The sequence below is a fragment of the Geotrypetes seraphini genome, chromosome 2 (assembly GCF_902459505.1).
Source record: "Geotrypetes seraphini chromosome 2, aGeoSer1.1, whole genome shotgun sequence".
In the NCBI taxonomy this organism is placed as follows: Eukaryota; Metazoa; Chordata; class Amphibia; order Gymnophiona; family Dermophiidae; genus Geotrypetes; species Geotrypetes seraphini.
The window spans coordinates 466,182,455-466,203,748 of record NC_047085.1 but is presented as its reverse complement, the minus strand read 5'-3'; the positions used below and the strand labels follow the sequence as shown (position 1 = coordinate 466,203,748).

The 21,294-nt window shown below is 43.9% G+C and overlaps 1 protein-coding gene across 1 annotated transcript in view; it reads left to right on the top strand.

The window, feature by feature from the left end:
• NOM1 (nucleolar protein with MIF4G domain 1) overlaps positions 1-17,091 on the top strand; it is a 55,349-nt gene extending 38,258 nt beyond the window's left edge. Inside the window, exons 9-11 of the mRNA XM_033931608.1 lie at positions 2,213-2,344; positions 7,555-7,664; positions 16,682-17,091. Of these exons, the coding sequence (XP_033787499.1) occupies positions 2,213-2,344; positions 7,555-7,664; positions 16,682-16,859 (420 nt within the window). The 3' untranslated portion in view covers positions 16,860-17,091. The remainder of the gene's footprint in view (positions 1-2,212; positions 2,345-7,554; positions 7,665-16,681) is intronic.
• Positions 17,092-21,294: the final 4,203 nt, after the last annotated feature.

The window sequence follows — 21,294 nt, the reverse complement described above, 5'->3', positions numbered from 1 at the left end:
TCTGTATGTTCTTAGGATACATACTCTCTGGGTGTCATATCTCCTTAGATATGTGCAGCAGGGCAGATTTTCAATTCACTTGTTTATTTCCCTCCCTATGTTTGGACTGCTTTTGTACATCCTACTAGTCTCTGGATTCATCTGCTGTTGATGATAAGGAAGGTAAAATTATGTCCTTACCGGATTAATTTTCTTTCCTTTAGTCACAGCAGATGAATCCAGAGCCCCACGCTGGTGCGGGGTTTGTTGGCTCTTAGGAACGGTTTGGGCTTGCCTTTAGACCGAAGTTGCAGTCTTGATTTTGATGTATCAATGATTTGGGTAGCGCATGTGATGGAAGAAGTTCCATAGGGGTCCTATATCTCATATGTTTAATGCGGTTAATGTGTTCTATGTGATTTACTTTTATATGATTTATTTCAACTGCTTTGAGAAGACCTATACCAGGGGTAGGCAATTCCGGTCCTCAAGCCGGAGCCAGGTCAGGTTTTCAGAATATCCACAATGAATATGTATGAGATGGATTTGTATGAACTGCCTCCTTGAGATGCAAATCTATCTCATGCATATTTATTGTGGATAACCTGAAAACCTGACCTGGCTCCAGCTGTCGAGGACCGGAATTGCCTACCCCTGACCTATACTGATTGGCCAGGAGGATGTGCATCCAAGATATACCCGAGATCACTTCAGTGCGCTCTATCTCCTCCTGCTGGTTGGTGGACGTAATCCCACTAGTGTCTGGATTCATCTGCTGTGACTAAAGGAAAGAAAATTATCAGATAAGGACATAATTTTATCTTCTTTTAGTGCAATAGTTTGCAAAGCAGGCATTGGAATATACCTAGCCAATCAGATTTTCAGGATACCCACAGTGAGAATGCATATGAGAGATATGCATACAGTGGAGGTGTAGTGAATGCAGGTTTATCTCATACATATTCATTATGGATATCCTGAAAGTCCAACTGCTGGGGGTGTCCTGGGGACAAGGTAACCTCCTAACTCCTCAATACATCGAAAACCACCATTCTAGTTTAAATATACAGTGGTACCTCGGTTTACGAGTGCACCGGTTTACGAGTGTTTTGTAAGACGAGCAAAACATTTGCAAACTTGGTGCCTCGTAAACCGAGCTTGCCTTGCTGTACGAGGGCCCCCCCACCCTGCGTTCCGGCATCCCCCCCCCCCCCCCCGCTCGTGTCTGCCCTCCCTCCCCCCCGCGATTCTACATTCCCCCCCCCCCCGAGCACGGCAATGACATCCCTTACCCCGACTGGGCACCAGTGCCGGTGCCCGAAGATCCTCCCTCTTCTGGGCTGGGCCGGGCTGGACTGGCTTTGAGCATTTGCGCATGCTCAAAGCCTTCTGGTCTCTCTCTCTCTCTCCCGAGATTCTCAGATTCAGAATCTCGGAGAGAGCATTTGCGCATGCTCAAAGCCTTCTGGTCTCGCTCTCTCCGAGATTCTCAGATTCAGAATCTCAGAGAGAGAGAGAGAGACCAGAAGGCTTTGAGCATGCCAGTCCAGCCCGGCCCAGCCCAGAAGAGGGAGGAACTCCGACGCACCGCCCAGCCCAGGCCGTGCCAGAAGAGGGAGGATCTTCGGGCACCGGCACTGGTGCCCAGTCGGGGTAAGGGATGTCATTGCCGTCTTGGGGGGGGGATGTAGGATCGCGGGGGGGGATGCCGGTTCGCAGGGGAGGATGCCGGATCACGGGGAGGGGTATTGAGCAGCATCGGTGGCCTCAAGGAGGGGGGGAATGGAGCAGCGCCGGTGGCCTCGGGGGGGGAGGGAGGAGGTGGAACCAATCAAAGCGAGTTTCCTTTACTTCCTATGGGGAAACTTGCTATGATATACGAGCAATTTGGTTTACGAGCATGCTTCTGGAACGAATTATGCTCGTAAACCAAGGTTCCACTGTACTATATAATGTATGACAAATAGAGAAGAGTAGAAAAACTTAGATGGTGTAAATGTAGAGATTTCTATTTTGCCTTAAAATATATTTCCTAAGAAAAGAACTTTAATTATCATAAGAGCTTGCATTTTTAAAAATGAAAGTTATTGCTTCCATTATTGCTATTATTGTCATTAACTAATGTGCACTACTGGTAATTAACTTTCACATGAAAAAAACAGTACCACTGCATTGCTGGTGTTAAGCTTTTTTTTTTTTCTCTCTCTCTCTCTCTCTCTCTCATTACCTCTAGATGACGTTTCAGTTCAGCATGTGGGATAAGTTCCGTGATTTGGGAAATTTGTCCACCACAACAGTCACCAACTTAGTCCATCTGATAACTTCTTTATTGAAGACAAAGTCATTATCACTAGTGGTTTTCAAGGTCAGAAGATACTTTGAAGGCAAAATTGATAAAATAATAAAAGCAATTTAATAAAAATATACTGTATATTTTACAAAAATAGACAAAATATATTTGTTCACACAAACATTATCTCCAAGATTCCATTACTGGGTCAGACCAATGGTCCATATAGCCCAGTACCATATCTTCACGGTGACCAATCCAGGTCACTAATACCTGGCAAACACCCAAATAGCAGCAACATTCCATTCTACCGATCCATGGCAAGCAGTTACTTCCTCCATGTCTGTCTCATTAACAGACTATGGACCAAATTTTTTTTTTTAATAATTTCTTTATTCATTTTTAAACTTACATCAAGTGTACAGTAAATATCAACCAAATATAATACAACTTCACTTGAAAAATTTTCAATATCATACACCAAGAAGATTTAACCCTCACCCCTCTCCCAAATTCATATACAACTAATATATACCACATGAAAATAATATCTTACGACAATCATCTATATATTCTTAATGGAAAAACAAGAAATCCCCCCCCCCAAATCCACACGGACCAAATTTAAAATAACTCCTCTTATCAGTGCCTGAACCAGTTGCTCCAAGAAGCAGTCATTTATGACATCTAGGAATTTTACCTCCCTGGTATTCCCCGATGTAACATTTATCCAGTCAGTGTTGGGGTAATTGAAATCACTCATTATTATACTGTTGCCCAATTTGCCATCTTTCTTAATCTCTGAAAACATTTCTTCATCTGTCTGCTCATTCTGTCGTAGGGGACAGTTGTATAATCCTATCTATATATTCCTTTCCTTCATACATGGCATTCCTATCCATATGGATTCCACTTCTATCTTTGCCATGCAGAATGTTTAATTTGTTTGGTTCAATTCCCTCTTTAACATATAGCACAACTTCCCCCCCATCCCTCCTTTCAATTCGATCTCTTCCATCCTTGTGATATAATTTGTATCCAGGTAATGGTGTCCCATTGATTGTCCTCCTTCCGTCATGTCTCTGAGATGCCTATTAAATCTATCTCATCATTCAGTGCTATAACCTTTAACTTTCCTACGAGGGTCATTTCATAAATAATGCACAGATTGGCAACGTTGGGGAGTGGATGGAGATATCGTTTTTACCTGAAAATAAGACACTGTCTTATATTAATTTGGGGCCCAAAAAAGGCACTAGCTCTTATTTTCAGGGTAGGACTTATTTTTTTTTCATGTACAATGATCATCTCTCCTTTCCTGTCCTCCACCCCAATTCTTCCTATTTACTTTCTCTCCCCCACATGTGCAGCATCATTCCTCCCCTCTCCCCCATCCCCTTGTGCAGTATCTTTCTTTCCCTCCCACCCATCCCCCTGTGCAGCAGAACTCTTGCAGCTTCTATCCCTCCCATCCTCTCCCTCCGCCCCCCACTCCCCCCGCTGACACTCATCTCTCCCTTCCATCCAAACCCCGACCGCAAGACCGAAATATCTGGTAACAAATGGTAGCTTCAGCAGCACAGGCTACATTGCAGCCTTCTCACATCCAGGTGTTCCTCTGCCGCATCACTAATGATGTCATCAGCAACATAGCACATGGAATGCCCAGGCATGAGAAGGCCGCTATACAGCCTGTGCTGCCGACGCTGCCGTTTGTTACCAGAATTTTGGTCTTGCAGTCAGGGTTTGGATAAGAGGGAGAGATGGAAGGGTCAGCGTGGGGGGAAGCACTGCTGCCGGTGACTAGGGCTTATTTTCATGGGTAGGGCTTATATTAAGACCTACCCTGAAAATCATGCTAGAGCTTATTTTTGGGGTAGATGTTATTTTCGGGGAAACATGGAAGCAAAAAAAAAAAAAAAAAAAGTTGTAACTATTGTTTGGTGCACTTATATTTTATTTGTATACTAGTCTTTAAGCCCGTTACATTAACGGGTGCTAGAATAGATGTGTGTGTCTGTCTGTCTTTATTTATTTCTCTCTCTCCTTGGCTGCTGTCTGTCTGTCTTTTTTCTTTGTCTCTCTCTCCTTGGACACTGGCTGTCTGTCTTCCTTTCTTTCTGTCTCTCTGGCCCCCTGTCTGTCAGTCATTCTTTCTGTCTGTGTCTCTCCCTAGCCCCCTGTCTGTGTGTCATTCCCCTTTCCCTCTCCCCCTGACCCCTTGTTGTACCATGCCTGCCTGCTCCGTGGCCCCCTTCTGTTCCCCCCCTCCCAGAGCAAAGCATGATTGCTGTCTGCCCCCCCAGCACACCCCTCCCCCCAAAACAGCCCCCTTTCCATCTCTCCCTAGCCCCCTGTTGTGCCATGCCTGCTTTCTCCATGGCCCCCTTCTGTTCCCCCCCTCCCAGAGCAAAGCATGATTGCTGTCTGCCCCCCAGCACACCCCTCCCCCCAAAGCAGCCCCCTTTCCCTTTCCCTCTCGCCCTGGCCCCCTGCCTGCCTGTATTGTTCCCGTTCTTATCCTCCTTCCATCCCGGCTTCCTGGTGTCTTCTGGCCTGCTCCTCTTCAAAGCAGCCTGAGGATTGCAGCCGGCTGTAGCGAACCTCGCAGGCCGCTCTCCACCTCGGTAGCACGTTCCCTCTGACGCAATCCCATGCATCAGAGGCAACGTGCTACCGAGGTGGAGAGCGGCCTGCGAGGTTCACTACAGCCAGCCGCTATTCCTCAGCAGGCTAATTTGAAGAGGAGGAGCAGCGGTTGGTGAGTGAGGGCGAGAGGGGGGAGTTGCTGGCGTGTTCCCTGCCTCCGTGTTCAAAAATCAAATTCAGCACGGAAACAGAGACAGACCATGGTGGCAGGGAACACGAAACCCTAAGTGCGCATGCACGCTTAGGGTTTTATTATAGAGGATATGCAAACTTGGATGCATGAGGTGCTGGACTTGTACTTTGAATTTTGGTGGTGCACATGGAAGAGTCCACCATGTGTCTTTTCTTTGTGGCCTAAATGCACTAATGTCAGCAATTGTCTTAAAATTGCTAAACCAATTTTGCCAACCCGATATAGAAACAGCTCACCACATAGTTTTCTGCACAATCGCTCATTCTCTGATTCGGCCATGCAAATAAGATCATTAATATTGAAATGACAGGTAAACTAGGAAAGCAATTGATGATCTAAAAGAGGGAGGCAGCAGTTTCCTGCAGTCCCACAAACAAGAGAAGAAAAGAAATTGTGATGCACAAAAAAGCAAACATTTTTAGCTATTTTTACCAAATAGTTCAGCACTGAAATTAATATTTTATAACTGGGACCCGAACCTCCCCCCTCCCCACACACAAAGAAAAAATTGGCAGGAGAAATGCCCACTTTTTCCTGCCAATGGAGGCACTCCCTCTTGCATGCTCCTCCCCTTACAAGTAACCTTAGGTGCCTGAGCCAATCAGCCCTTAGACCCCACCCCATGCATCACATGATGCACCAGAGTGGGGAAGGCCCATCATTTCAGACTGGCATCCCTCCTTCTCTCAACTTCTCACAAAGGTACAGGTTGTGGGGGGAGGTTTGGGGGAGCATCCAGTGGCAAGAGGGAATGAGCATCCCTCCTGCATTTGTGGGGGGAAGGGGAGGTAGGGGTTTGTATATTGTGAGTTTAATTTGTATCAGAAATGTATCCACTAAATTTCTCAGCAGGATCTGATTTCCCTATGGCTTCTGAAGCTTCTTTAGTTACTGAAAGGAATTAAAACTCTAGAGGCATAGAGAGATTGTGTATGTAAATGATTTCATCTCCTTGAGGCGCCCCCTCTACCATCCCCCTACCACCCACAAACCTTCCAATAAAACAGTTCACCTCAAGACTTGGCACCATAGAAATCTCAGCTGTGCCCTATATAAAGCAGGTCCTCTTCTCCCATAACCCGTTAGGCTCTGCATTCTTACTTAAGAGTGCACGGAGGCGCAGTAGTTTATTGCTGACTTAGATTTGTGTTGCAGCCTGTTGATGTTAGGGACTTCACTTGGCTTTGGAAAGCTTATTTGAATTAGATTTTAAATTGTAAACACTAAACCTTTTTTCAAATAACAGGAGGTAATGGGACAACAAATCTTTGTCTGTTGCTATGCTGTTGCAATTTATTTTAGTAAATATATATAACCACTGTATTGTAATTTCTGCTAGTTGACTGCCAGAGTCTGTTAATCATGAAAAAGTAATGGGATTTTTTTCTGCTTGTTAGCAGATATTAATGACCTGATCTTTGCCTTACTTTCAGTGACTTGACAATTGACTGTGCAGATCCTTTGCTTTAACAGAATGCCATTTGACCAATAAAATATATTTTATTCAGTGAGGTTTGGGGGGAACCAACCCTACCTCCCCCTCCCCCCCAAAAAAAAAAATGCAGGAGGGATGCTCACTCCTTCTTGCCACAAGATTCTCCTCCGAACCTCCCCCCACAATCTGTACTTTTGTGAGAAGTTGAGAGCAGGAGGGACGCTAGTCTAAAATGACAGGCCTTCCCCTCCCTGGTGCATCATGTGATGCACAGGGTAGGGCCTAAGGCCCTGATTGGCTCACGCACCTAACACCATTCCTAAGGGGAGGGGAAGGCAAGTTAATTTTGACTGGCACGCCTTGGAGCAGTAGGGGCCAAGCATCCCTTCTGCTCTCAACTTCTCACAAAGGTACGGTGAGGGGTCGTGGGGAGCATCTCTCCTGCCCTTTTTTTATGGGAAGGGGAGAGTTTAGGGGATGTTCACGGAGGGGGGCCTCCGTTGCAGGGGGAAGTGGGCATTCTTCCTGCCAATTTTTGCAAGGGGGGGGTCTCCCAGTGCCAGTTCATAGGGGTGGTGTTTGGGGAGGGCTGTCATCGACAGGAAGGGAGGGGGCACAGAATTTTTTTTTAATGGGATATTGTGTGTGTGTGTAACACACGCACAATATCTGTGCCATTAAAAAAGAAAAAAGCACCAACAACTGAGGGGCTTCCCCAAACCGGCTCTGTGCATGTGTCAGTTGCTCTGAGAGCGATTGATCGGATGGGGATTACCATGAACCCCTGTGCAAATAATTTGTTTGGAGGTTTGTTGGTGCATCAATCGATGTTACAGTCAGCCAAAAAATTGGCCAACATCAGTTCACATGTTCTTAACGACCATGTTTTGTGCATCTAGCCCTCCATTTGTTTTGTTGTACTGAATTTACCTTATAAAGAGATTTTTTTTTAAATGTAAAACCATAGCAAAAAAAAAAAAATGAAATTTCTATTGTTTTCTGGCCTAGGTGATAGAGTTTAGTGAGCTAGATAAAAGCAGAGTTCACTTCCTGCGACAAGTTCTATATAAGCTATTAATGGAAACAGACCCAGAAGAACTAATTCAGATTTTTGGAAGGTAAGTAACAAATGTTTATAAACTTCATGACATGCAGAGAGCAGGATTCTTTGGGCTAATAGTTTCCAAAGCTGTCTGGAAGATGTCAGATTGTCAGGGTATTGGTATTGGTATGAATATACATGAGAGAAATTTGCATGCACTGCCTCTGCAGAGTGCAGGTTTATTGCAAGCAAACTGTATATTCTGAAAATGCAATGGATGAGGATTCTCCAGGACAGGTTTGGGGGGGGGGGGGGTTTAGTCACCTCACTTCAGGTTTTCAGAAGAATTAGTATGAGCTTTGGTTCACAGCTTTGCTAAAAAGACAGAAACTGTGAAATACAATGTTCTTGATACACTTGCTTTTGTCTTTAATAAATATTACGTCCACTGTAAGAAGCAGTTGACCCAATTAATGGCGACACAGTCCATGTTTCGGCTTACGCAAGCTTTCAGGGGATCCTAGGGGTGTGAAATAAATGTATCTGTAAGGGAATAATGTAAATAAAGAATGGGAGAATGGTGAGTGTCATAGTGCAAGAAAATGGTACGTCTATGAAAATGTAAGCTTGGCTGTATCGTAACCAGTAAAACCCCATTGTGGGGTGTGAAAGGGATGGAATATTTGTGATAGACATGGATGAAGTTAGGTGCAGCTTGCAAATTCAATAAGATTTGAGAGCGAGGCTGAATGAGGTGCAGCCAACATTTTGCACGTTTTTAAAAAAATGATCATAATAATAAAAGGTGAGAAGATAGAGAGGAAGGCTTGTGTAAGCCAAAACATGGACCGTGTCAGGTCTGCTGCCATTAATTGGGTCAGCTGCTTCTTACAGTGGATGTACTTGCTTTTATCTTTAATAAATATGACATCAAAAACATTGTATTCCATAGTTTCTGCCTTTTTTGGATTCCCTTCTACTACTGTCTTGAACTGAAAAGGTATGATGGGATTTAAATAAAGCTATTATTATTATTGTGGAACCTTTGGGCTTTTGTTGTGTGCCTTCACAGCGTTGCTAGAAATGTATTTGATTTGTTGACTGCTCCCTTAATGACATGAAATAAACACTTCACAATTTTCCTTTTCCCACGATCAGATTTTTCTCTTGAAGCCTATATATAGGCATAGCCTCAGATTTTGTGCTGTGCTTATAAGACTTCTATACTGGGTCAGATCAAAAGTTCATAGTAGTGCTGCCTGATTCAGGAAAAAAAAATTCGATTCGATTCAGCCTATTGAATCGAATTTTCGATTCGATTCAATTTTCCTGCCCAATTGGGTGTTTTTTTCAAACATCCTGGTGGGTTTATTTTATAGCCTCTTCACCTGTTTTACAGCCTCTTCACCCCCTTTGCCCTCTCCTACCCACACTGGCGTTGTGGTGTAAACAAAATAAACAAAAAAGACTTTTCATCTCTCTGGTAAATCCTGGCTCATGTTTGCGGTCTAACACCAGGTCTGGCAGGATACACGTTTCAAATCTGACATATTGTAATCACAAAACAGAAAAGAAAATGATTTTTTCTACCTTTTGCTGTCTGGTCATTATTCAAATCATGTTGGTCCCAGGCTCTGGTTGTCTTCTGATAACTCGCTTCTTTCTCCGTGCTAACCATCTATCGTCCATCTGTGTCCTCCCCTTCCATTTCCATGATCTTGGCATCTCTCTTTCTTCTCCTCTCCCTTCCTGGTCTTCCTTCTCCCTCCTTCCCTCTCTCTCCCTCCTTCCCTCTCTATCCCTCACTCCCTCCTTCTCTTCCTTCTTCCCCTCTCACTCTCCTCCCCCATTGCTCTTCCCCCTTCCCCCATCCACTCCTCCTCCTCCACTGCTCTCCCCTCAGTCCTGCTGCAGCTTTTCCTCTTCCATTTTAAGTCCAGCAGCACTCTCCTCTGTTCCCAATCCAGCAACACCTCTCCCTCTTACCTCCCTCCACCACTCAGCTCCAACAGTACCTCTCCCTCCCCTCCTCTCTACTTCCGTTTCCCCCACCAACTAGCTGCAGACCTCTCCTTTCCACCCCCAGGGCAAGCAGCACCTCTCCTCTCCAACTAGCAGGGCTCCTCTCCCTTCCCTTTCCCTCTGACTAGAAGCAGTACCTTAACCACTCACCTCCCAGGTCTGTCAGCACCACTCCCCCCTCTCCTCGCCTCCTATCAGCACCCCTCCCTCTTGTCTCCCAGGTCCATCGGCACCACCCCCCCCTTCCGATTAACAGACTCTCACCAGCTTGTGGATTCCCCGGCCTGACTCAGCACAACCTGAAGTTCTGTGTTTGACTCCGGCCAAAGAAAGTAAAAAAGAAAAAAAACCCCGAAAAACCAGGTGATTTTTCAATCCCTCCCGGTAACACTAGCCTGGATTAGTAGCTGCACCGCTCTCTCCTTCCGTAGCTTTAGTGAGTCAGTTCCCTTCTGCAGCCTCAGGGCCTTTGCTAGGCCATCCTGCCTCCAATGATGCAACTTCCTTCGTCCTCGGAGGCAGGGCGGCCTAGCAGAGGCCCTGAGGATGCAGAAGGAATTGACTCGCTAAAGCTATGGAAGGAGAGAGCGGTGCAGCTGCTAATCCAGGCTAGTGTTACCGGGAGGGTTTGAAAAATCACCTGGTTTTTTGTTTTTTTTTTTTCTTTTTTACTTTCTTTGGCCGGAGTCAAACACAGAACTTCAGGCTGTGCTGAGTCATGCCGGAGAATCCACAAGCTGGTGAGAGTTAAAAAAAAAAAAAAAAAAATGTTTTGAGTGTCGGTGGCAGCAGGATTCGTGATCGCGATGACAGCCATGCCCGGGGAGGAGGGTTGGGCCCCGAATCGGAGAGGCCGATTTTTTTAAAATACACATCGATTCACCCAAAGTGAATCGGAGAATCGATTCGAATCGGAAATCAGGCAGCACTAGTTCATAATATAGCATAGTAAATGACAGCAGATAAAGACCTGACAGCAGATAAAGACCTGAATGGTCTGTCCAGTCTGCAGTCACACATCAATTTTACCATAAAATACACCAGTGCAAAAATAAAACAAAACACCAGAAAAATCAAACTTTTCCATGTACTGTTTCACCCTTCCTCTTGTAGCCTTGAATTGTACCCTCTGGTTGTGTGCCTTTTTCAAGATGGTGATTGCAGCTGTACACTGAATTCTGCTGGGGGGGGGGAAACCCACATCTAGCTCAGTATTCTGTTTTCCAGGTCACAAGTATTCAGCAGTAAAGAATGACATGGTAACTGTTACCCGCAGGAACAGAGGGGAAAAAGACTGGTTGCCGCGAGTAAAGGGACAAGGCCATTCAACGTCCCATGGAGCGGTGAATGGCCTTATCACCGCAGTGAAGTATCTGCCGTGAGTTGCCTCGTGTTCTCCTCAGCGAAATCACAAGTCCAGCAGCCCCCCTCCCTCCTTCCCCATCGCCGGTCCAACAGTCCTCCAACCCTCACATCCTCCCTCCCAATGGCGGATGGCAAAAAAAAAGAAAAAAATCCCTGCAATTGTGACTCCTGGGTCGGCCCCTTCTCGCCACCCGGGTTGGGCATGCTTGCCCCAGGAGGTGCCCTCGCAGGTTTGTTTGTTTTTTGTTATTTGGGGGGGGGTTACCGTCCGCCATCGAGAGGGAGGGTGCGAGGGTTGGGGGGGGCTGTTGAACCAGCAATAGGGAGGGAGGGAGGCTGCTGTTGCACCCACAAAGGGGGGAGGGAGTTGCTTGGGCTGCTGGACGTGGACCGGCTGGAGCTGAAGGGAAGAGAGACAGTTGCTGGATCTAGTCTGGGGATTGGGGGTAAGGGAACAAGTGCTGGGCCCATGTGGTGGATGGAGTGATCTGGAGAGAAGGGAGAAGTGTCAAATCCACACCTGGGAGAGGTGCAGGACCTGTGGGGAGGAAGAAAAAGAAGGAAAGGAAAAGAGAAACTCTGAACCAAGGGGATGAAGGAAGAGTGAGTGAAATATTGAACATAGCAGAGGGAGGGAGGAAAGAGAGAGAGAGAGAGAGAGTGTGAGATACACATTGGTGTAAGGGAGTAAGAGAGGAGAGAAGCTGGACACGGAGCTATAGAAAAAGGAGAGAAAGGTGGGCATGGATGGGAACATAGGAACAGGGACAAAAAGAGGAATGCTGCATCTGCATGGGGGTGGTATATGGACACAGAGGGGTAATGCTAGACATGGGAGGGTTATGGATACAGAGAGAAGATGGCTAGACATGGAGAATAAGAATGCAGAAGGAAGATGCTGGACAGGCAGGGCATATCGAGGAGTGATATTGTACACAGGAGGAGGGGATCATTGAATGGTGAGATGATGAAGGTAGGGAGATGTGCACAGGGGAAATACTAGAAAGGGAAATATAGGAGACAGAGAAGGGAGATGCTTACTGAACATGGAGGAAAAACCATACACAGAGATGGAAGATGAATAGTAAGCATGGAGAAAGAAGACATGTCAAATGGTCAGGAGATTTGAAATATGTATCCTGCTAAAGCTGGTGTTAGACATAACTGGGGACTGCAAAGCCCCCACTTGTTCTGCTTTAGCTTTCAACTGGCTTAGAGCTCTCTCTGACCAGGGGGAGTTCCCTATTTACACCGCCTAATGCTATTCCTGCCATGTGTGACTGAAGTATTCTGTTAGCTTGATTTTTCTGTGTAGCATTCTGTAATAATTTGACTTATATAGTTTTCTCGATAGTGAAAGTGATATTTGTGAAGGGGAGAGGAGACAGGGGTTTTGTTGATCATTGCTCTGTATTATTTGTGTTTTATAAAATGACAATTGTACAGTATATTGTTTCTTTTTATACTTTAATAAAATCATAACTATTCATGAAAGGCTTGTGCGAATGGGATGGGGACCGAGCTTATGGGAATAATAATACAGAACAAGGATCAACAAAACCCCCTGTCTCCCCCCTCCTTTCCCCTTCATAAATATCCCCTCCATTATCTAGAAAACTGAACAGGCCAAATTACTACAGAATGCTACATAGAAAAATCATGCTAACAGAATATCTTGGTCACACACACAAATGCCAAATTCATAATAGCTGACCAAAAATGATAAACATAAGTAAATTAAACCAAAATCCCAAGAAGCTACACCTTGCATTTAGCACAACACCAAAGAAATAGGAAGATCCATTTTCCCCTATATTGTGCAAAACATAAAGATCACACATAGTAGGGGAGTGCAACTAGGGCAACTGACCCCTGGCGAGAGAGAGCCCTAAGCCAGCTGGAAACTGAAGAACCCAAAGATGCCAAAAAAATGCCAGGCCTCAAAATGACATCCTACCCATATTGAAATCTCTATAGAATAAGTGGGTAAAAAGATGATCAAAAACAATTATCTTTTAGTGATATTCCTATCCTTATAGTCGCTGAAACTTGCTGAGACATCCTAACTTACCTAAAAGTTTCAACTAAATTTATCACTGACAACTTTCATGTTCCATGTTCACATACTATTCCCATCAAACACATTTCTTATAATAGAGGGTGGGCATATCACATATCATAGGAAGTCAGATCATAGGACCTCTTACAGTGTTCATTCGCAAATCGCAGACTCAGTAATTTGCAGTATGCTCCGACCGCCTCTTCCTATTACTAAAGTCAGGCCACACCAATCAGGAGCTGCGTGTCAAAGCAGCTCCTGATTGGTGTAGCCTGATTTTAGTAATAGGAAGAGGTGGTCGGAGCATACCGCAAATGATTTTCTGCCCTCTCCTGCCTTTTGACAGACGCAAAACTGCATTCGCGGGTTTTTCCAAATTTGTGGGTGTACCTGGAATGGAACCCCCATGAATTTCGGAGAAATACTGTATGACTTAGATATCATTTCAAGTCCACATCCTGCGACTTTGCTTTTAATCATGTATGCCCATTCCTCCTTCCCATCCCTTACAGTTTATTCAAAAATAATACCTAGTCACTGGTCTCTAAGGTAAAGCAACTCTGTTGCAATGAAAAATCTCCACTCATTAACAAGAAATAATGTTGCCAATTACTAATAAGCAACAAAATTGCAATATTTGAAAATCTGCTGGAGAAACAATTATATCACAAAAGATAGACATCCCTGCATAGAAAGGCAACACTTATCTTGAGTGGATCAAACCACAACCAGCGCTGATAAAATGCTCAAAACTCCCGACACCCTCAAGTGGTTCTTCATCGGGGGATTTTAAAATGCACTGCCTCTCTGTGTTTTTAATTGTGCGATGCTCCTTCTTGCTCTAGGTCAGGGGTGCCCACACTTTTTGGGCTTGCAAGCTACTTTTAAAATGATCAAGTCAAAATGATCTACCAAAAATAAAAAAAATTTTTAAATTAAAAAAAAACACAAAGCATACTGTATGCTGAGAAAATGTTAATTATAATTCCTATTCCGGGGTTTTTTTCAAAGAGATCAAGGCAGATGACTCTATGCACTGTCATCTCAGTAACAATCATACAAAAATAGACAAATATACCCCCCTCCCTTTTTACTAAACCACAATAGCAGTTTTTAGCACAGGGAGCTGCGCTGAATGCCCAGCGATACTCTCAACGGTCATAGGCTCCCTGCGCTAAAAACTGCTATTGTGGTTTAGTAAAAGTGCAAAATATAGACAGCAGATATAAATTCAGACACATTTTTCCTACCTTTGTTGTCTGGTGATTTCATGAGTCTCTGGTTGCACTTTCTTCTTCTGACTGTGCATCCAATCATTCTTCCCTTCTTTCAGCCTGTATGCTTCCTCTCCTCCAGACCTTATTCCCTCCCCCAACTTTTTCTTCCTCTCTCCCTGCCCTTTCTTTCTCCCTGCCTCCCTTTCTTTTTTCCTCTCTTCATGCCCCCTTTCTTTCTTTCTGCCTGCCCTCCACCAAGCCACTGCTGCCACCATCGGGGAACAGGCCCCCAAGCTGCCGCCATCAGGTAACAGGCCCCAAAGTCACCGCCCCCCCCCCAAGCTCTCCCTACTTTCTTGCGTTGGGCCGACCAGCATTCCTCTCCCCGATGTCAATTCTGCCGTCGGAGAGGAAGTTCCGGCCCAGCCAGGCAGCGATTGGCTGGCCCGAACTTCCTCTCCGACGGCAGAATTGATGTCGGGGAGAGGAAGGCTGATCGGCCCGGTAGATCGCCAAGGCAAAGTGAGTCTATCACGGAGCCCAGGATGGGCTCCACAATCAACTCACTTTGCCTTGGTGATTTACCGGTCGATCGTGATCGACCTATTGGGCACCCCTGCTCTAGGTATTGGTTTCTCCTCACTGTTCCATTCTCCTCCAGGGTTGTATTGATTCTGTGGCTGCTTGAAAAAGAGACAGCTGAGGGGGAGATATGATTGAAGTCTACAAAATCCTGAGTGGTGTAAAACGGGTACAAGTGGATCGAATTATTATTATTATTTTTTTTTTATTCTGTCAAAAATTACAAAGACTAAGGGACACTTGATGAAGTTACAGGGAAATATTTTTTCACTCAGAGAATAGTTAAGTTCTGGAACGTATTGTAAGAGTGGTTAATGTAGCTGGTTTTAAGAAAGGTTTGGACAATTTCTTGGAGGAAAAGTCCATAGTCTGTTGTTAAGACAGACATTGGGAAAGCTACTGCTTGCCCTGGATTGGTAGCATCGAATGTTGCTACTTTTTGGGGTTTTGCCAGGTTCTAGTGACCTGGATTAGCCACAGTGAGGATGGCCTACTGGGCTAGATGGACCATTGGTCTACCAGGACAGAACTCTGAAACGTAAGTAAAATTCATCCATTATTAAATAATATGCAAGTTACTTGAAATAAGTTGAGGTGTGCTTTAAATGGAAAAAATGGTGTTATGATTAAGAAAAGAGACTTTTAATAGTAGATAAAGTTCACACCGAGGTCTCAACTTTTAAGAAATCTTGAATGAAAAAAAAACCCATCTATTTGTTAAACTGGAGGTGATAATTTTTTGCATACATTTTTCATCAGTTTTTGTTACATTTGTTCCCGGGTATTTGGGTAGTCTCCTACTACTACCATTGGGTGTCAAGTTGCCACACATTTTAACTCTTCAATGTTGCATCTTAAGCTTTTTGAATTCACAGGTAGACAAGCTTAAACCATGTTTTTCATTTTGTATTCATAACCATGTAGCAGGTGATGAAGCTAATCTGGAATCCTTTCTCTGTTCTATATTGAAATGTACCTGGGCTACAAAAACTTTACTGGGATATTCTAATTTCAGAGTTTTGTCAGCATCTTCTGAAGATGCCTTGCTCTGAAACATATGCAACTCAATGACTACCCACATTCTCCAAAGCTGGGTACTTATTAGCTGATGTGTTTTGCCATCTATAACTTTGTTCCTAATATCAGAGAGTGTTATTTAGATCCTTTGCAGTGATAGAACAGCTGGCTCTGGGCAGTCGGATGACCAGGAGCCATCTGTGCGATATGTTAGAAACAACCCACCAGCTGAAGAGAAGGTATGAGAGCAGCTTTAATATGGCATCTGTTGTGTAGCTGAATACCTTTAACAATGATTTTAGTCACAAGGCACAGTTGCTTGCTATTGCTGTTTGCAGGTGTCAGGTCAAAAGCGCGCTGGGACAAAGGCGCGCCCAGACAATTGAGCGCAGCGCGCGCTGCCGCTCTAAATTACAGTTTTTAGGGGCTCCGACGGGGGTTTTTGTTGGGGAACCCCCCAGTTTACTTAATAGACGTCGCGTTGTGGGGGGTTGTAACCCCCCCACATTTTACTGAAAACTGAACTTTTTCCCTGTTTTTAGGGAAAAAGTTCAGTTTACAGTAAAATGTGGAGGGTTACAACCCCCCAAGCCCCCCATAACGCCGGCGCGATGTCTATTAAGTAAACTGGGGGGTTCCCCAACAAAAACCCCCGTCAGAGCCCCTAAAAACTGTAATTTAGAGCGGCGGCGCGCGCTTTTGTCTTTCGCGCCGTTGTCTATGAACCCTGTTTGCATTTTAATTTTTGCTCTTTTCTTTAAGGTCCCTGGAATCCTGCATGGATCTAAGGTGTCATGTACGTATTCAATTATACCTGTTTTTCCTTTGCAGGGTATCTGGCAATGCGCAATTAGGCATGCTCCGCGAAGGCTTGAAGCTTTTCATGACCCACTTTTTACTGAGGAATGTGCATGCAAACAGAAGTGCTGATGAAGCTGAGATGCTTACAGAGAGAGTTAATGTGGCAGGGAAGGCGTTACAAACAAAAGAATCAAGATTGAAACTCTAGATTTTCAGTGAAGAGCACCTTTTTAAATGTAAATTTTTAAAAATCTATTGTCCTACTTTCAACTCCAGTAATGCTTGTGAAAAAGAGCATTTTTTTCTGTACTATTTAATAATGCACACAATTTTCTACCATTTGGATAGAAATTTTTGTTTTACCATAATATGGTATAAAGATGCAATTGTTGAATTGACCACAAGATGGTGCATTTCTAATAAAGCCATTGTACATGTAATTATTAAAGGAATGGTAGTTTTCTTGCTTCATTGAATTATTCATGTCTTTTTACTAGATTCTCAGGGCTAGGTTTTGGGTGTTTTTTTAAACAAGCACATTTTTGTTGCCTTCCTCTGGACCAATTCCATCCTGTTTATACCCAGACTATGGCACACCATCCCCCCATCTGTTAGAACATTAGATGCACTCTGGAGCTTCAGAAAGGCTATGAAAACCGTCCATTCACAAACCCAGCCCCTTAAGGACATGCACCCAGAAATGCCATTCAGAGTCAACCCACCTACGCCGCCTACTCTTACCAGAGCTGGATATATTTTTTGTAATGTCTATATTGTAAATTATGTAATCTTTGTCCTGTCTCGATTATATTGTGGATGTACTTTGTAACCCGTTCTGGGCTCCTTTGGGAGGATGGGCTAAATAATTGAGCAAATAAATAAAATAAAATATCTTTTTGAAAGTGTGGTCTCTAAAGTTGTACACAATATTCTAAATGAGGTCTCACGGGGGTGGGGCATTGGGGCATCAATACCTAACAGCTATTCCTGTGCTCCCAAGCATCCTTCTAGCTTTCGCTGTCACCTTTTCAACCTGTTTGGTGTGACAGTATGTGATGATCTTAAGGTGGCCAAAGTCCCTCTCCTCTTTCGTGCACAAAAGTTCTTCACCCACTAAACTGTACCATTCCTTCGGGTTTTTGCAGCCCAAATCCACGATCTTGCAATTCTTAGCATTAAATCTTAGCTGCCAAATTTCAGACCATGCCTCAAGCTTTGCTAGGTGACGTCCCTGTTGCAAATTTGGTATCATCCACAAATAGGCAAATTTTACCTATCAACCCTTCAGCAATATCGCTTTCAAAAATACTAAAAACAGGACCAAGCACCAAACCTAGAGGCACACCACTGGTGACATCACTTTTCTCAGAGTAACCTCCATTGACCAGTACCCTCTGTCACCTTCCACTCAACCAGTTCCTGACGCAGTCCGTGACTTTTGGGGCTCATCCTGAGGGCACTCAGTTTATTTATTAGACGCCTTATGTACTATAGCTTTACTTTCCCTTTTGCCATTGCTATTTTTTTTTTTTTTTAATTGCACACTGATTTGCTGTGCTGTGGTGCTAAGGGCAATGTATCAAGCAAATATAATAAAATTTGTAAATTTAGCCCTTGGTGTGCTAATAAGTTAATAGAGGTTGTTCATTTGGAAGAAAGCAACATTTATTCATCTTTCCCATGAAGGCTGCTTGCTGTGGAACAGAGAGTGGTGGAACACTGGAACACTCTTCCGGGGGCTGTTGTAGGAGAAAACACCCTCCAGGGATTCAAGACAAAGTTAGACAAGTTCCTGCTAAACCAGAATATACACAGGTAAGGCTAGACTCAGTTAGGGCACTGGTCTTTGACCTAAGGGCCACGGCGGGAGCGGACTGCTGGGCACGATGGACCACTGGTCTGACCCAGCAGCAGTAATTCTTATGTTTTTATGTTCTTAGATATAAGGACTGCTTGTTGCAGGTTTCTGGGTCTCGCTCACTCGCTGGACAAAGAGATCAACTAACGTTCACAACAAAATTTAAATTTCCATGCAGTGAGACCCAAAAACCTACAACAAGCACCAATACCAGCTGTGGAAACCCTGAGAGAACATGTAACCCAGCTCCATGGGGAGAACATTGTTAAACCCACCAGAGACTTTTTTCATTCTGTGGAAAAAAAGAGACCAATTGACTTTTACAACAAAATTCAAATTTCCATGCAGTGAGAATCGGAAACCTGCAACAAGCACAATGCCAGCTGCAGAAACTCTGAGAGGAGAGATAAGGACTTCTGTTGATAATCAACCCTAGTTTCCCATAATAATTTCTTGTGGAGTGAATAATTTCATAGGAAGGAATAGAATTGAAGGAAATGAGGTTCCTTGGTTTTGATCAGGGAAAGCCTGGTTGGGAGATTTTTAAAAGACATCCGCAAAAGAGTGGAATTTTATATAGGGCTTGAATGTGGTCAGGAAGATGATTCCAGGCAGTGTAGTATGGTTGGAATTACAAAATTAAGAGTGACAATGGAAACGAGGGGAACAGATAAGAACTTCTAGCCTGATAAATGGAGTTTGCAGGCAAGGGAAGGTAAGTAAAAGACTGTCATGAAGAGCAGAGTGAGTTCACTTGTAAATAAACGGGAGCTTTAACTGTGTGGAATCAAATGTGGAACCAGTGTAGTGACTTGAGGAGAGAATGGTTGTGATGACATTGATAAAAAAAATGTTCAGCTTGATTTTGGATAGACTGTCGGTATGGTTTGTTGATAGGTCTTTGAGGGCACAAGATAAAGGATAAAAGGGAGGAGGGTCAGAAAGCGAGTGATTTTTAATCTACCATTTATGAGACACACATACCTATACAGGCTCAAGGCGACAGATCAAAGAAGAAGGGGAAAGTAGTAGGGGAAGGGGGTATGGATAAGCAAGAGGAGGGACCTAGAAGTAGGGGGTGCTATACAGAAATTAAGATAGTTAATTGTCAGAGGTGAGTCTTCAGGTTTTTTCTGAATGTGGTGTAGTTTGTCTCTTTCCTGATGGCTTCTGGTAGGTCATTCCAGGTTTTTACACCCAGATAGTTAGCATAGAGTGGAAAGTTCACTTGTAGTGGAGGTATTTAGTGGATGGCAGGTTTAGTTGGATTCTGTTAAGGATATAGATATAGAGCTATAGATATGGAGAGAAATTACCCATTTTATCAGTGTTTGAAGGAAGGAGGTATTGAAGGATTACATGAAAATTCTGGGCTGAGAGAACTGGAAGAGTGACTCCTTTGTAGAGAAGGGAGGAGAAATGGGTTTGGAAGAAAAGATCCATTCTTGGCCATATAGAATTTCCAGGTTGTGTTAGATAAGTAGGCCAAGATTTGGGGTTGATTGTTGATGAAAGTTCTGGTGTAGGGAGGTAGATTAGAGGCTCATCAGCAAGAAATTGGTGCTGAAATTGATGTATGGAGATAAGAGCACCAAGAAAACAAATGTGGAGATAGAAGAGGGCCTAGGGTGGAGCCCTGTCGTATACTGACTGATAGTAACATAAGGGCCAAAGGAAGGTTCACCAAAGGATGCACTAAAAGGGCAGTGGGACTGGTAAGAGGAGAACCATAAGAACATAAGAAAGCCATACTGGGTCAGACCAATGGTCCATCTAGCCCATATCCTGTTTCCACAGTGGCCAATCCAGGTCACAAGTACTTGACAGAAACCCAAAAAGTAGCAATATTCCATGCTACCGATCCCAGGACAAACAGTAGCTTCCCCCGTGTCTGTCTTGGGATAGTACAGAATGTTCATATCCAAGTTTGACAAAGAGTTGCAGAGGGTCAAGGGTCCAAGCACTCTCACTTATTCTTAATGTAGAAGGAACAGTAGGTCATGTATAATGTCTAGGAGGCTGTGGGTTGAATCCCAGTGCCACTGCTTGTGATCCAGGGCAAGTCACTTAACCCTTCATTGCCCCAGGTACCATAGTTAGATTGTGAGCTCGCCAGGACAGATAAGGAAACTACTTAGAGCACCTGTTTAAAGTCTGTCTGTTATGTCTATACTGTAAATGCTGTATTTTGTCACTAAAGTACTATGAATGTATCTTGTAACTCATTCTGAGCTCTTTTTGGGAGGACGGGCTAAATAAATTATTAAATAAATATAATTTTGGAAGGGTTTTAACCCAGCAGTTTGATGGGTTAGATTTTGGATCTGGCAGTGTGAATACTTATTCAGTACTACCAAGGTTCTGGGTTGGTCAGGGTTGGAGAACCTGCAGAAATGATATTAACCAGCACCTGGATAGGGAGGGAATAGCTGTTTATGAAAAGGGCGACACCTAGTCACTGGACTTAGTCTGTGACTATAGGCTCCGGAAAGAGTGTTTGTGCTTGACCTTATGCTGAGGAGTATCACAATGACTAGACTATCTGGTTATGGTTATCTTTATTTTACTTTCAGTGACTTGACAATTAACTGTCTAGGATCCTTTGCTTTTAACAGTAGACATTTGAAGTGAACAATAGAATATAAGAAGATACACATATATTTTATTTAATGAACATGCTCTCTTTCCAATAACAGCTTGGGCAGAATACAATCTATAAAATAAAATACAGTAGTGTTAATTTTCTTTAAGGGGAATAAGTATAACTTTCTACCTCTCGTATTGT